The sequence below is a fragment of the Carcharodon carcharias genome, chromosome 20 (genome assembly GCF_017639515.1).
Source record: "Carcharodon carcharias isolate sCarCar2 chromosome 20, sCarCar2.pri, whole genome shotgun sequence".
NCBI lineage: Eukaryota > Metazoa > Chordata > Chondrichthyes > Lamniformes > Lamnidae > Carcharodon > Carcharodon carcharias.
The window spans coordinates 93256455-93273915 of record NC_054486.1 but is presented as its reverse complement, the minus strand read 5'-3'; the positions used below and the strand labels follow the sequence as shown (position 1 = coordinate 93273915).

General features: G+C 41.4%; 1 protein-coding gene across 2 annotated transcripts in view; it reads right to left on the bottom strand.

Annotated features, from left to right (window-relative positions):
- Window positions 1-3230: 3230 nt before the first annotated feature.
- sel1l (SEL1L adaptor subunit of ERAD E3 ubiquitin ligase) overlaps window positions 3231-17461 on the bottom strand; it is a 34511-nt gene continuing 20280 nt past the window's right edge. For both annotated transcript variants that reach the window (XM_041214532.1, XM_041214533.1), the window contains exons 16-21: window positions 12855-13003; window positions 11638-11803; window positions 10917-10991; window positions 7498-7670; window positions 6094-6222; window positions 3231-5138 (exon numbers count right to left, since the gene is read on the bottom strand). In XM_041214532.1, the coding sequence (XP_041070466.1) occupies window positions 4956-5138; window positions 6094-6222; window positions 7498-7670; window positions 10917-10991; window positions 11638-11803; window positions 12855-13003 (875 nt within the window). In that variant the 3' untranslated portion in view covers window positions 3231-4955. The remainder of the gene's footprint in view (window positions 5139-6093; window positions 6223-7497; window positions 7671-10916; window positions 10992-11637; window positions 11804-12854; window positions 13004-17461) is intronic.

Here is a 17461-nt window from a genome sequence, read left to right as displayed (position 1 = left end):
AATTAACCCCTTGATGATCTTTAAAAGTTTCCCAATCTTCCAGCCTGTCAACCTTTGCAATTTGGTATGCCTTAGTTTTTGCCTTTTTGTCTAACTTCCTTGCTTAGCTATGGATGCTTTTTCCCTCTTACATCTTTCTCCCTCTTTGGAATTGTTGCCAGAGATCACCGGTAACAGTTATTAGCTTAGTACACAGAAGAGTCAATTCTCTCAACTCTAAACTCACTTTATTCACTTTGTTAGATCATCTACATATAGCTAATGTCTGATGAAATATAGAGATGCAGTTTACAGGTTATACAGTTTTATACCTAAAACGAGGATCTAAACACACCCCCACTAGGTTTCTCTGACACAGTGGTCACAGACTATAAAAGCTAATACCCGAAAAGGAGCTGACGCTGGCTAGGCATTCTGTTCTCTCTCTTACATCTCTATGTTGCTGAAGTAGGTTCTTCTGCTTCACGCCTGAAATCCTCTGTATTATACTGAATCGTATCTCTTCAAGCTGTGCTGTCTCTCTTCCCGTTGGTTTAGGCCTGCTTGCCTGATCTATGGCATCTTCTCCATTGGCTCCGTTCCGAGACTTGCAGGATCACCTCGTTTCTCTGTTTCTAAATAAAGGACCCATCACATTTCCTTTGTCTTCAAGACAGTCAACTACTTCAGAACTTGTTCCAGCCAGTTCGGACCGAGTGACTGGAGTCAGGTTTCAAAAGTTACTCAGGCCAGCAACTGAACTCAGGTTATTTCAGGTCAAAAGGTGCTTTCGCCTGTGTCAACAATTCAGCTGCAGCCCCTGTCCAACAGAATATACTTTACTTGGGAGGAATTGAATACCTCCTTAAATATCTGCTACAGTTCATCAACTGTCCTATCTGGTCCACTCAGGCCAAATCTGTCATCATGCCTATGTAGTTACACCTATAACTCTAGAACACTAGTGTGGGACTCCAGTTTCTCACTCAAACTGAACTTGAAATTCTAGCATGCTATGATCTCTCTTCCCTAGAGGATCCTTTACTATGAGATTAATTAATTTCATCTCGTTACACAAAACCAAATCCAGAATACCCTGCTCCTTGGTTGGTTCCACAACATATTGTTCCAAAAAAACGATCTCTAATACACTATGAACTCTCAAGGCTACCCTTAATTTGATTAGTCCAGTCTATGCATGTTAAAATCACCCATGATTATTGCTATGCCTTCCTTACTTGCTCCTAGTATTTCCTGTTTTATACTGTACCCTACTGAACTACTGTTTGGGGACCTATAGATTATTCCCACCAGGGACTCCTTTCCCTTGCTATTTTTTATTTCTACCCACACTGACTACATCTTGCTCTCCAGTATCTATCATTCCTCACTATAGCACTGATCTCTTCCTTTACTAACAAAGCTACAGGTGCACTCCAATCTCCTGGAATGCTTTCTTTGGCCTCCCGTTGATTGATGCAGATTCCATCAGACTCTTGGCCACTTCTGGAGTTAACAGTCCTATCTAGGGAAACGCATGAAAGTTAACTGACCTTTCACGAGAGCTGGAAAACATTTATAGAAGTTTTAGGCAAGTGCAGCTGTAAAACAGTTGGTGCAGGTGACGCAGAGAGGTAGGGAAGAACAAAAAGGGAAGGTCTGCAATAAAAGGTGGCAGGGCAGGGCAACAGAATCATTACCAGCATCTACTTACTGACCCTCCCCCACCAACAATATGGGAGCAATAGTTATGATTGGAAATGGAAAATCTGAAAAAAACCATTTTGAATTTGGAAAGCAGTTAAGTACTAATCAAAAGAAGGTACTGCTCGTGTGTCACTGAAACAGTACAGGAGGCAGACAGCAGTGGCCAAAACGGGAATGGGCTAGTGAATTAAAGACAGCAAGTAAACAGGTACAGTTACACTTGAGCTGTTCAGCAAAGCAATCACCCAATCTACATTTGTCCTCTCCAAATGTAAAGGTCAGCAATTGTGGTCAGCAATCAATGATTTACTTAAGTAGTATGTCGTTTCATCTGGAAGGTATTTGTAGTTCTGTACTACAGGTGAAGTGCTAAAAAGAGCAAATACTGTATCTTCTGCACAATTTGTTTTCAATGACAATAGGAATTAATTTATGTCTCAAAGTCTGTTCTGAATGCACACTAAAGAAAATAAAACCTCATGCATACTATTTTGTCCCAAGTACATTCTCTTTATAAATATAACAAAAAAATCAAGATCTAATTCAAGATTTGATACTAATTGAATCTGCATATACAAATTGCAACACATGAATATTCTAATCCAAAGTGCAAATCCCATTGCACATTTTTCTTCACAAGGCTGTACTAATATGGAAGAGACTTAAATGCTAAACTGGTATACTTATTACATCATAGTTGGGGCAATGTCTGCAACTTTTAACTATTCTTGTTGCCTCTTACTGAAGTGGAAAAGTACTGGAAATGCCTAGGACAACTGCAGTAAATCAAAGATAAGTGATATTTAAGCTCTTTCACTTTAAAATTCCACACATATAACTAGATTGGGGCAAATATTTTTATGATCCTCCATAACAGCTGATACATGATTTTATCAAACTAGATTTTCCACTTTTAAGTGGGTAACTTTGAGATGGTCATTCAGAGCACAAACAAGTCATATTAAAATGAGTATGAGACAAGACAAATTGTAAAACCCACTATTAAAGTTGTTTACACATTGATTTATTCCACTTGAAAACCTGGTAACTCTGAAATAAATTCTTTTGGGAACTGGCCTAAATAGAAAGTACAAGATACAAAGCAACCACAGGTATGGAAATAGAGGTCATGCTGCAACTTCTGTTCTTAGATTTAAGCTTGATAAACTGCCAAGTGAAGATCTGTAGATAGATATAAGAATGATAAAAGTTCAGAAGTATTTTGTGAGCTGCTAGCATCGAGGTCACGTAACAAAGACAGCTTCCGTTCTTCATTTCCTCAAGTTTATTTGGAAACAACAGCATTGGAGCTCATTGACCAAGGATTAAATTAATCTGGTACAGTTTATCAATGCTCTGACAGATCGTACACTTCTCATTCAATATTATAAACCTCTTGTTTGTAAAACAATAAAATGGACTCTTTTAGAATATTACCTTTGATTGTAGTCTGCATACTCATCATCATTAGTTTCAATGACAATGCTATCAACATTCAAGTCTGGAGTACACCCACAGCCTTATTAAAATGAAAATAGAAAGTCTACAGCAGCTGGACACTTTATTAAAATTCAAGCATAAATATACAGTTTGCTGGCTAATTGGGCTGGAATTTAATTCACAAAAGGTTACCATACATTAAAAAAGTCTGTACACCTTATTAACATTTTTAAACAATTTTACACAGCTTTCCTTATTGCATTTACAGTATAGTACATTTACAATTCAGCTAAGAATCCCACTGCCATTTTAAAGGGGGACTTGTACTTTCAAAATTTAGCTTTAATCTCAATACAAAGTGCAGCCATTATAAGGTATTGATCTCCGAAAAAAGGCGGGGGGGGGGGGGTGAAGTCTTTTACTAGGGCTATAGTCTGGCTTTTGACGAGATGATCATGTTCAAGCAGGTTGCCTAAACTATAAAGGAGAGCGCCCCCCCAACCTCCCCTGTCTCCCCCACATCTGTCTTAATAGTATCACACCATCGTTATAGTGTCTCACCATTGTAAAAGGCATCATGAGTCAAGCTGCAATTCGACCTTCCGCTCTGCTTTTAACAATTATTCAGATCCATCATTAAACATCAATGCTAGCCCACAAAGTTAAACAGGCTTCAAGAAAGCCCATTGTGCTTCAGCTTGCATTTCTACTTCCAGCTATTAATGTGATTGAAATAAAAACAAATGCTGGAAATATACAGGTCAGACAGCATTTGTGGAGAGAAAATTTGAGATGCTGCCAGTATTTCCAGCTTTTTTTTTAAACCCTTTCAAATTTCCAGCATCCACAATATTTTGCTTTTTCTGATTCACTTCGTTCAAGGCGAAAGGCCAAACTGACTGCAGGCTCAGATTTGGCTACATACATTTAATCTTTCTTAAAAAACATTCTGATCAAATAAAACACAAGTTATCAGATTGAAAATTAAACAGTTCACTCAAATTTTCATGCTAGTTTCAGGATTTTTGATCCTTGCTTTGTAAAATCAAATCTGTAGAAGTAAGATTGACAATAACTAAAATTAATCATCAAGGATCTCTTTTCTAATGAGGAACTGAAACATCTTTGGAGTTAGTCAAATGTTAAAATATTCCTTTAAATTAGATAACTGCTCCCAGGTTTGTAAAATTAAGCCCAAAATAGACAAATGCATTGTTGCATTTATCAACTCTCCACAAAGTCTTTCTGTAGCCAAAAAAACACCTTCCTACAAACACATCCAGTAATGCTCCACAAGGACATATATGGCTGTGGAAAGCAATGGTCTTCAAAACTGGGTCAGTTAGTTGACAAATTCAACTAAAAGGAGGAAGTTCTCGATAGAAGAGCTGAAGTACTGGCAAAGTTCTATTGGCAATTAACTGCAATGCTTTATTCTGTGGCTGTGCATTATTATACTTCGTAGTGGCACTTCTAGAAGACTCTCGTGTAGGATTTGTTAGTTATGTATATCTTCTAATGAAAAACAATTCAGCTTTATGCTCAAAACAGACAAATTTAATACATAACTGCTGGAAAATGCCAAGTAAATCAACAGTGTTTTTTTTTGAAGTTCAAGAGACCAGAAGTTTTTTTAAACTTCATATAAAACTATTCTTCTGATGATCAAAATAGCTTAGAAACTCAGTAAGCCTGAAAATAGGCCTTGTTTTATTAAGAAAATGTGCACTTCATACAAGTCAGGAGTCCAACTTTTTCTTGCTGCATAAACAAACAGTTTGGAGGGGACAAGGGTTGGCAGATGTGGGAGGAAAGACCTGTACTGACTGCTATTGTTGCTCACGTTGAGGCTCTGGCTGCTGGGGGCCTGGTGCCCGCAGCTCCGGCTGCTGCTGTCTTTGCCTGTAAGCAATCACAGTACCCAATAGCAGAGCAAGTATAGTCATGAGGTAAAGATCCCACTCAGGGCCCAGCAACATGTCCAAGTCAATCTGCATCCACATCTCTTGGAACTGCAACAAGAAAAATCAGGATATTCACAAAATGGAAAACTGTATTGGCATCCAACTAAATCTCAAATTCATTTAAAGCTGCACAAATATCAAGTCCCAACAAAACTCCTCCCCCTCCACCCCAATGCACAGTTGACAAATATAAAATTACCCAAACTCTAGAGATTGTTGAAATAAAACTTCCTGACAAGTACAGAAATCCTGCAGTAGGATCTTCTCTCCTTCCATAGGTTTGTGATGGCAATAGTGAAGCATACAACTTCAGCAGCAGCCAGAAACTTATGAGAACCCACTCAATTGTAGTAAAATCAAATTCTAGCAGGAAAAACTTGAGCTTAATGCAAAACATAGGGGGGTGAAGAGCATATGGTCTTAGTGACCAAAAATTCATGAATCTCAGTCTTGAACACACTCAATGACTGAACATCCATAGGCCTGTGGACTAGAGAGTTCCAAAGATTTACAATCCTCAGCAAAGTTCTGAAGCAACTTACAGGCTCCATCAAAAGAGGAGGCTGAGGGCAGGAAAGGCAGCCCTAAAAATCCATCCAGAGGAGTTTGCTCTTCAGTTTTTCTTATTTTAAATGTACCCTTCAGAGGGCACCTTAATGTTGAGGCACTCCCTCTACTACCTGGCTCAGCAGTGCCCAAATCTGACTGCTGCCAATAGCATAGGGCTGCTCGTCATCGTTATCTGGACAATGAGCTTGGAGACAAGAAATTAGAAGGCCAGACCCCAGAATATCCTTTTGCTGGTCTTGCTGCCAGCAAGTGTGGGCTCAGGACCTACATTTGCTCCCAAAGCCAGGAACTGGAGGCCTGTGGGTAAATTCAGCCCTAAATATTACTCTTGGTTGCATTAGAGATGGCAGTGTAAGATTCTATTTGGATAGGGCAGACACCCAATGAAAAAATGTATTAATAAATTCTAACTTTCATTTTTGTGTTTACTTACTTTGGTTTCACTCAGGTAATCTAGTGAATACATCATGCCTAGTTTACAAAGTGCAAGGAAGACAGGGACTTGAGCATCAGGACTGGTCTCTGCAGCCATGTCGTAAAACCGCTTTGCAAGGTAGATATCCTTTGGAAAGAAAAGGTAAGAATTTCTATAATAAAGTGGTCAACTTTATTAATTTAATAATTAAGAACACTATTGCACATTGCTGTGCAGAAATTAAAGTTATCAGTACAAGACTGGTGTTATCTAGGCAATATCACCTTTTCACCAATTCAAAAGCAAAATACTGTAGATGCTAAGTTCTGATGAAGGGGCAACCTGAGACATCAACTTTCTTGCCACAGGTGCTGCCTGACCCAAGTATTTCCAGTATTTTCTGCTTTAACTCTTTACACTATTTGGTTAAAAACAATTCCTCTACCCAAATGAAATACAATTATATGCATGGTTACTATATGCAAAACAACTCTCCTGGGGTTAAAATGTGTTCGAGAATTGCTGTCTGTAGTTTGAAACTTGCTGTTGGAAGCTGACTCACTTTAGTTTGACTTTGCACAAAACTTAACTATAGTACAGTGTCAAACCCTGGCTAATAAATATTGCTCTTGTCACATTTGAGTCTTCCTGTATTTCATCTGAATGCTGAGGGCGCGTGCACTTCCTAAAATGTTAACATTTTAACCGCACACAAAGTACAGAGTCAAAATAATTGAGACAGAAGCAGAAAGCTAAGGGGAAAACAAATTCAAAGACAAAAGACAAAAGCAGCAAATGCTGCTTTTCATGTTCACCATTACCTGTGCTTGCCATGTTACATGGCTATTAGTTCTTGGTTAACACCAAAATTCTCATCTTCATTTTCCTGCGTGGTCTCATGTCTCCCCATTTAATCTCCTCCAGCCTCAACTCTTATATCTGTGCTCTAATTCTAGCCTCCTGAGCATCCCAGATTTTAAACTTTGCAACCATTGGCATTAGCTGCCTAATCCTCAAGCTCTGGAATTCCCTCCCTAAACATCTGCAGCTCTCCAGTCTTACATTAGTCCTTTAAAACACTTTGACCAAGCTTTTGGTAATCTGCCCCAATCTGTGTGCCGTGATGTCATATAGTTTTAGAATGGCACTATGGAGTACACTGGGATGTTGTTACATTAAATACTCTATGTAGTTTGAAATTGTTGTTGGTCACATGACAAATTAGCACAGTATTAGTTATATGGAGTGGAAACTACACTACAAAACCAACAGCAGTGATTAAAATAGCACTCGATACAAAAGTTCAAAGCAGCTGTCAGGCCTTGCCAAAAGGCAGAGACTCAAGAGAGCCTTTTTTTTCTCTTTGATTTAAAAAGACAAATGTTGGAAAATACAACTGACATGTCATTTCCAAACTCATACCTGTTTAATGCCCAAACCCTTTTCGTGCATGTAGCCCAAGTTAAACATGGCCTGGGCACTGTGCTGTTGCTCAGAGGCAAGTCTATAATGAATTACTGCAGTTTCATAGTCAATGTCTGTGCCGTAACCATAGAAATGATAATCTCCAAGTTTGATCCTTGCAACTGTATAACCTAAAACACAAATATTTAAATATATACAGAACTTAACATTCATTATGGATAACAACTCTATTTTCTTCAAATGTGCCTCATTAACGAGTCACTTCACAATTAGCCATTTGAACATGAGGCTTCTGGTATGCTGAATTTGAAATGTAGGCTTTTCTATTGCAATTTCCTATTCAGTCACCTAGATGGCAGAATCTCCAATTCACTCTTCTGAATCATGTTCTGTCCCTATTCTGATTTGGTTGCTTTCCTTAATTTTTGAACACTTAAGTAAATGAGAATCAGCTCAGATTTATATATCAAGAGGCTAATTTTTTTTTAAACTGGCTTAATTTTCAGTAGTTTATAAACATGCTATAACATTTAAAGGAGATGAATAATAAAACTCTGAAAGGTCTGAAGGTGGATAAATCACTTGGACCAGATGGATTACACCCCAGAGTTCTGAAGGAGATAGCTGAAGAGATAGTGGAGGTGTTAGTGGTGATCTTTCAGGAATCACTGGAGTCAGGGAGGTTCCCAGAGGACTGGAAAATCGCTAATGTAACCCCACTGTTTAAGAAGGGAGTGAGGCAAAAGACAGGAAATTACAGGCCAATTAGCCTGACCTCGGTTGTTGGTAAGATTTTAGAGTCCGTTATTAAGGATGAGATTTCAGAATACTTAGAAGTGCATGGTAAAATCGGGCAAAGTCAGCATGGTTTCATCAAGGGGAGCTTATGCCTGACAAATCTGTTAGAATTCTTTGAGGAGGTGACAAGTAGGTTAGACAAAGGAGCACCAATGGACGTTACCTACTTGGACTTCTAGAAAGCCTTAGACAAGGTGCCGCACAGGAGGCTGCTCAGTAAGATAAGAGCCCATGGTGTTAGAGGCAAGGTACTAGCATGGATAGAAGATTAAAAACAAAAAAACTGCGGATGCTGGAAATCCAAAACAAAAACAGAATTACCTGGAAAAATTCAGCAGGTCTGGCAGCATCGGCGGAGAAGAAAAGAGTTGACGTTTCGAGTCCTCATGACCCTTCGACAGAACTTGAGTTCGAGTCCAGGAAAGAGCTGAAATATAAGCTGGTTTAAGGTGTGTGTGGGGGGCGGAGAGATAGAGAGACAGAGGTGGAGGGGGTTGGTGTGGTTGTAGCGACAAACAAGCAGTGATAGAAGCAGATCATCAAAAGATGTCAACAATAGTACAATAGAACACATAGGTGTTAAAGTTAAAGTTGGTGATATTACCATCCATTCTTAATTAGCACATTCGTTTAGATAATATCACCAACTTTAACTTTAACACCTATGTGTTCTATTGTACTATTGTTGTTGACATCTTTTGATGATCTGCTTCTATCACTGCTTGTTTGTCGCTACAACCACACCAACCCCCTCCACCTCTCTGTCTCTCTATCTCTCCGCCCCCCACACACACACCTTAAACCAGCTTATATTTCAGCTCTTTCCTGGACTCGAACTCAAGTTCTGTCGAAGGGTCATGAGGACTCGAAACGTCAACTCTTTTCTTCTCCGCCGATGCTGCCAGACCTGCTGAATTTTTCCAGGTAATTCTGTTTTTGTTTTGGATAGAAGATTGGCTGTCTGGCAGGAGGCAGAGAGTGGGAACAAGGGTCCTTCTCAGGATGGCGGCCAGTGACTGGTGGAGTTCCGCAGGGGTCAGTGTTGGGACCACAACTTTTCACATTAATGATCTAAATGAAGGAACCAAGGGCATCCTGGCTAAATTTGCAGATGATACAAAGATAGGTGGAGGGACAGGTAGTATTGAGGCAGCAGGGAAGCTGCAGAAGGATTTGGACAGGTTAGGAGAATGGGCAAAGAAGTGGCAGATGGAATACAACATGGGAAAGTGAGAGGTCATGCACTTTGGTAGGAAGTAGAGGCATGGACTATTTTCTAAATGGGGAGAGAATTCAGAAATCTGGAGTGCAAAGGGACTTGGGAGTCTTGGTCCAGGATTCTTTTAAGGTTAACTTGCAGGTTGAGTCAGTAGTTAGGAAGGCAAATGCAATGTTGGCATTTATTTCGAAAGGACTAGAATATAAAAGCAGGGATGTGCTGCTGAGGCTTTTTAAGGCTCTGGTCAGACCATATTTAGAATATTGTGAGCAATTTTGGGCCCCCTATCTCAGGAAGGATGTGCTGGCCCTGGAGAGGGTCCAGAGGAGGTTCACGAGAATGATCCCAAGAATGAAAGGCTTAACATATACGAGGAACGTTTGAGGACTCTGGGTCTGTACTCAATGGAGTTTAGAAGGATGAGGGGGGATCTGACTGAAACTTACAGAATACTGAAAGGCCTGGATAGAGTGGACGTGGGGAAGATGTTTCCATTAGTAGGAGAGACTAGGACCCGAGGGCATAGCCTCAGAGTAAAAGGAAGACCTCTTAGAACAGAGATGAGGAGAAACTTCTTTAGCCAGAGAGTGGTGAATCTATGGAATTCATTGCCACAGAAGTCATTGAGTGTATTTAAGACCGAGATAGATAGGTTCTTAATTGGTAAGGGGATCAAAGGTTACGGGGAGAAGGCAGGAGAATGGGGTTGAGAAACTTATCAGCCATGATTGAATGGCAAAGCAGACTCGATGGGCTGATTGGCCTAATTTCTGCTCCTATGTCTTATGGTCTAAGTATTTTATAAAGTTTGAATGTTTTGAACTGATGCAACTATCTGCATAAGTGGGGGAAAAAAAGTAACATTAGAAAAGGGCCATCAGAAAGACTGTACCTTTAGCAATGCAACACCCTCATCACTACAAAGAAACTAAAGCCAGTTGTGCTTGCGTTAAATGTGTTTTGAAATGGAATTAATGATCTTTCAAAATAATTAGACTTTCAGAATTAGCATCATTTATACAAGACCTACTTTATCAAACCAATAAACTTTACAACTTGAAAATATACATTTAGATTTTACACATTTCATGCAAGTCTCCTTTCACAGGATTTTTGCATTGCTACTTTCCAACCACCTTGAAAAAAGTGCACAAGCATATTGTTAATCTGAGAAAACAGTCACCTTATGGTGGCTTGACTATGTTAACAATGCATGCAAGCAATAAAGTTGATGGGGCATAACCATATGCTTTGAATGACTAGTAAATGCTTAAAAAAATCTCAAGGATACCTAATGTCCCTTTTCCCTCCTACTAGGATTAAAAAAAACTATTCAAACTGCAATAAGCTGATCCCATGAATTTCAGCACAACACTTTGTATTAGTCTCAAAATCTCACCTTGTGCTGCCGCTCTATTCCAGTGCAACAGTGCTCGTGGATAAGTTTCATTCTCGCCAAAAATTTTAGCTTCTTCTGCAAAGAGATAGAAAACAAATGAGGAATTTGTTGGTTGTTACTGACCTTCGAGAAACTTTGTCCAAGTACAATCCGGAAGACATTTTCATAACTGACCAAAGAACAACTTAAACTCTTAATATGGGCTCATTTGGTCTTAATTTCCAAAATCCTCCTCTTGCCATAGTAATTTTCATCAGTACTCACTGAACTGCACTGAAAACTTTTATTAAATATAAATCTGATGTTAACAATGCCCCCTCAATACCTAGGATTGAGAAACATTTTTCTTCTCAAAAAATGTTATATTCTGATAAACAACATTTTACAACTTCTAAACTTGTTTCTTTCTGAAGTAAGGTTTGAACTAATTTAACATGTGGCCATTACATTTTAACCAAAAGTTTACTGGTGCCAATTATCAGCTTGATAGTGTCAGTTATCAGCAGCCCCACCAGCAGGCACTTCATGGCATTGCAGTTAAAATTCCTTCAAATTAAAATTTGTTTAGTTTGTTATGGGTCACCTATTTTGTGACAGTGCTATTTAAGAAATGTAACTGATCAGAGATTAGGGCCAATTAAAGTACTGTACATTTTAAAAAAACATGAACTAAGGTTGAGTAAGGCAGTTGAAATGATGTTAGACTGGTCTTTGTGCTCACTTTGATCCAGAATGAATGCAGCATTGCTCTGGGCCACCTCGTAGCCTTGTTCAGCCAATAACAAGTACTGTACTAATGCCGAGTCAGTGTCTCCCTCTTTGTAAGAGTTGTAAGCAGACATTAGCCGCTCTGACCAGCGACCTCGCTCACAGACATTTTTAAATAACTGTCAAAAAAGGAGAAATGTTTTAGAAAGTTAGCCAAAGCAAACTCAAAAACTATAGCAAATTAACGCATAAAGAGAAATCTTCACTCTTATAATTGCCTCAGTTTTCTTATTGTTTAGAGCTGATGAAAGCCAACCTGAAGAGATTTAAATTACTCTCCCTTCGACAATATGAACAGCTAAAGCTACCTAGAGCCCTCTTCAAGAGAAACAGTAACTGGAAATCAACAGAAAAGGGGATTCTAAATAAATATCAACTTGCTGTTTGATCCTTTCAAACTGCTGGTAGAAGACAGAACAAATGTATGAGTATCATATTTAATATTTAGGATTAGGTACACATTCAGTGGAATAATTTACCATTTGAGAGCTCAAAGTGCAATGCTATCTATACAAATAGATGGAATGACAACTGTTCATGTCTTTTTACTTTAAAAGATATTTCTTTAGCAGTTCAGTTATTATATGAAACAAGAATCAAACCACAAGGTAATTCTCAGCCTGTGCCAAGTTAGATCTTTTCAGTTATACCAGTGGCTGATGTGGTAGAATTAACTTCAGCGTTCAAGCTGGGAGGGAAAGCAGAGATCCTGCATTCAGTCAAAATCCATTGACCAAAGTGGAAAATACAAATCCCAAAGGATAAGATTGGACTTGGTTGTGCCAATTAAAGTCTGGAAACACTCAAATGTTAAGAACAAAGATTCTAGAAGACTGCTAAAACTTGTGGAAATGTCCAAAATGGGCAGAGAAAAAGCTGTAGTGGCAGCAGTCTGATTTTATTTTTTAAAAAGTCAACATACATGGAGTTAGATTCCCTGTAGGGACAGAATTGAAAGTGCAGTAATTTAGTAGCATACTACCAATTGCAGCAAAGTCCATGAATCAAATTTGTGCTGCTCCATAACCACAGCATACTTGCAAACCAAAGACATGTCATCATTTGGACTGAACCTTCAATTTTCATAAGCAAACTACCTCACTACACTTTAAATGTTTACATGCAAAGACAAAGTCAAAATAAAGAATATTTCCAGTTGTAGATTCTTACCTCAACAGCTGTATGACAAGATCGAATCACACCACTGCCTATTGCATGCATTTGAGCCAGGTTATAAAAAGCCAGTATGTGTCCACCTTGTGAGGCGAGGTTAAAATACTTCAAGGCTTGTTTGTAATCTCTCTTCACACCTACACCATCTACAAAACAAATAGTCACTACATAAAAATACACTTCAAATATCAAATTTAGGCCTCAATGAGCCACAAGTTATTGTGGGTGAAATTCATCTTGGATGGAAACAAAGCTAGAGATAAAATCAGCGACCTGGGGCAGAATTCCCAGGTCAGTGGGTGTGGGATCAGGCAGGAAATTGGCCACAGCCCGCAATCAGCCCATGACCACGATTTGATGTTGGTGGGCCAATTAAGGCCCACCCAGTATGAAACACTGCTCCCCAATGGTCTTGAACCCTTGAAGGCTGCTATGGTAGAATGTCTCCTGAATTTTCAACTTTCAAATTGTGTGGCTGGAGACTCCAGGCAGGAGGGCAGATTAGATGGGCACTCATCTGAAAAGCAGGGGGCTAAATGCCTTGCTGTGCTCCTGGAGGTAGCAGCTGCCAGGAGGGACACCCTTGTCCCCAGAGATGGGAGGAAGCTACCACACCTCACAAAAGCATGGAGGTGGCAGAAATGCAAGTCAGCAGCCATGATGTGGTGCAGCACACATGGGTGCTGTGCTGTAAGAGGTTCAATGGCCTGCTGCACTCAAGGTGAGTACCATTTTGACATGGATCAGTGTGGTGGTGTTAAGGGCTGCCCCAACAAACTCAGGGGTGTTCGAAGCTGAGTGCCAACTGTCAATGACACCAGAGCTGGCAAAGGGGGTGAGCCCTGGCAACTTGGACTGAGCACCTTGTGGCTCGAGGGCCAAGACTCTGTGTCCTGAAAAGGTGTACCTCAGGTGAAGTTGGCCAGGCTCCAATTGCACTGCAGAGGGTGGACTAATCAATGTCCCTCTGTCCTTTCAGGTGAAGGAAAGCCATAACCAATTGGAGGTCGCAGACAGGCAGAGGCCCACCCAGCCTGCTGCTGCTTACCAGGTTTGAGCAGAGCGCCCTGGAGCTGGAGAGTCATCATGTGCCCTGTGCAATCAGTCCTGGAGAGGCAAGGATGTCAGATAAAGGCAAGAGTGCAGTGCAGAGAGGTGAGGGGTTTGGATTGTGCAAACATTCTAGTGTAGTCTCAATTGATGGGAGCCTCAAAGACAGTCTCCATTGACCGATGAAAGATGATAGCCCTGTGATGCAGATCTCCATCTCACCTGGAATGCAATGACAGTGATGCCTTAACTAATGACATGTCCTTGTTCTCCCTTAGATTTGCTAGGCACTTGTTTTCAGGACCCAGAAAGGCCACTCCTGACAAGGACTGCCAGGCTTTATCTGCATCTGCACTTAACCAGGCACCAGTACAGATACCAGCACCTTGGTGGGCATTAGATCATCAGCACTCAAGTGAATGTGAAGTGTCCTCACTAAAGTGCAGGCTGAGGCAGAGGGTGCCAGGATGCCAGCAGTCAGGGGACTGCTGGAGACCAGGACAATGCTGGGTTGAAGGCAAATGAACCTCAAGTCATCCATTAGATAGCAGATGCTGGATGTCCAGCAGGATGTGCAGGAGGATCCAGTAGAGATCCATGAGATTTGTGTGCCATGGTCTCTCATGTGCAAGAGCCCATGTGGAGCATCAGTACTGTTATGATCCTCATGGCCAAGCACACTGCCTCCTCCACAAAGAGCGGCAACTCATGTGGAGGCAGCTCCAGGGAGAGAATCAGGGGTTCCTGGAGTTGCGCTCGGACCTGCAAGCCCTCACTCTCGCAATTAACTCAGCTGGTCAGTGCCAGTGTGGGGGATGGATGAGGCATCCAGTATCCCTGTTAGGTGCCTGTCCATCAACAGTGAGCAGGGAGGTCCAGAGCAACCTCATTTTGGTACATGCCTTGTCATCTCTGCAGCTCCTTTCAGAACACTGGATGATGGCAGCTGCCTCTCTGCCCATGACCATGGCATCTGAGGCTGCAATGACAGATGTCAGCCATGGCATGTCTCCCAGGCAAGCTTAGCACAGGTTCCACTGGCCGGAGGACAACTGCCAAGGTCATCAAGGCCAACAAGACAGCAGAGTGAGCAGGCTGTCTCCAATGCTGCTGCCAGCAAGGGGTCACCAAGACAAAGCAGTCACAAATGTAAATTTAAGGCACCATGAACACAAGAGGGACTGTTCAGTGGTGATCTTCTGTTCAGTTATGTTTGGTTTCTATGTCTACTGGTGTGGACATCAACACCAATAATGGTCATGTCCATATGATTTCAATGTGGCAATAACATTAAATTTGATTTTGGTGTGATGGCCAGATTATGATTCAGCTTTTATTTTTGATGCAGGGTACACAAGTATGTAATGAATGGCTCTAAACTTTATTGCACAGGCACAGAGTGGACTTTGGGTTCACATAAGAGGGACATTTCAAACATCCTGGATGGAGGTGGCAGCCCTGACATGCAGTGGGAGCAGTTATTTGGCAACTTGGCTGAAGGAACATTGGATCAAGGCATCCCTGCAGGTTAGAGGTCTGCCTTTATGCCCTCAGCATTCTCCTCACCATGCTCTTCTGACTCACTACTGAATTCATCCTCTTGTAGCCTGTGGAGCTGCATCAAGATCCTCTTCCTCCAGTGGGACCCCCTTGCCAGTGCCAAATTGTGGAGCACAGCATGCTACCACTATCAGTGACACCCACTCTGGGGGCTATTGTGGTGCTCCCCCGAACAGTCCAGGGATCAGAAATGCATCTCAAGACCTATGGTCCTCTCGATCACTGCCCTTGGAGGCATGTCTCCTATTATAACGCTTTGCCTCTGTTCTTGAGTAGGAGAGAGGCATCATAAGCCACCTTTTCAACAGATAGCCCTCGTCACCCAGCAGCCATCCATCCAGTTGAGCTGGAGCACTGAAGAGCTCTGACACCTGGAAGTGTCCAAGGATGTAAGGTCATGGGAACTGCCAGGGTACCTTGCACAGACTTGCAGAATGTGATCACACTACCTGCACATTCATGGAGTGGAAGCCCTTCCTGTTGACAAAGACACTTGGCTAACCCACTGGCTCCCTTGATAGCATGTGTGCAGTCAATGGCACCCTGGATGCTGGGGAACCCAGCAATTGCTGCAAAGCCTTTGGCTCACTCAACCTGGCTGGCCTGGTCCATTTGTACCCAACCTGAACAGAGTTTTTATCACCAGCTTGATGCAACTAAAGACAACTGATGGGAGACTCCACACAGATCCCTGGAAAGAGCCAGAGACAGAAGTTGAAAGCTGTTGACTTTCCTGGAAACCTGGCCTCATCTTCCTTCTGCCATCTCTTCCTCCTCAGGTGCCACCAGTGGAGACCACAATCCTCATTACCAGGGTAACAGAAGGCTGTCTGATACCTGGAAAGGTCCACATGGTCTGAGTCCTCCAGGGGCCTTGGAGACAATGAGTCCTGAAATGAAGCCCCAAACAGATGAAGCTGCCAAGTACAAATAAGCAACCAGCAGCAAATTATCTCCAAAACTCCTCGCTACTCACTGGCAATGCTGCTGACCCTTTTTATCCCACCCTAGGATGAGGTTTTGCAAATTGTCAGTTCCCAGTCCGCCTGTGCGACATGCGCAAAATCACACAGGCAATGTGAAATTGTGATCAATTGCCTTTTTAATTGCCTTAACTGGCCTCTTAATTGATGGCAGGTAGGGCTCAGACACCAGCACGTGCCCACTGACAAATATTGAGAGCGCACAGAGTAACATCGGGATGTTTGCCCAACATCTCACATGATTTCATGTCCAATCAGGTCAGGTGTGTGCCCACCTGCCAACCTAAAAAATTCTGCCCCTGGTTCTCTTTATCTCTTCACCACCCCCCCCCCCCCCCCCCCCCCCCCCCCCCCCACCACCCCACACACACAATTTTACCCCCACATATGGCCACTTAGGTAGTCAGATGTCGTAAAGTAGGTGGGGAGAACTGCAACTTCAAACTTGGATTGTTCACAAGATAATTTTTTAAAAATCAAGGCTGTTAGAAATTGCACCAAGAACTTTAATGGTGCAGTTCAAAAGGTTTGCATAAAATCAACCAAGATACTTTAGTAACAGAAAAGCAATACATAATCACAGCTCTGATGCCTGACTTTGTTCAAAAAGAACTTCGAAAACAGCCACTTGCTCAGAGTTCCAAGGGGTTAATATGAAAAGTACACCAGAGCAGAAATAATCTGACACTGCAACTGCTCGAGAAGATAGTTTTTGCCATTTACAATCTGAAAAGCTGCACTCAAAACACAATACAATGATTTTTTAATCTCTTGATGTCAATGCATGCAAAGGACAGATGAACAGGACTAAATCAATTCCAATATCCTACACCCCTGCATATTCATAGCACTAGTCAGAAAATAGTTGTATTTCTTAAAATTTGATTCAATATCATTCAATGCATTAACTTTTTTGGGCCATCCTTAAATAATTTATAGAAGATACTGGGCTGACAAGTGGTGAGAAGGAGAAGAGATGAGTGCATAGTGTATTGTCACACTTCAGAAAAA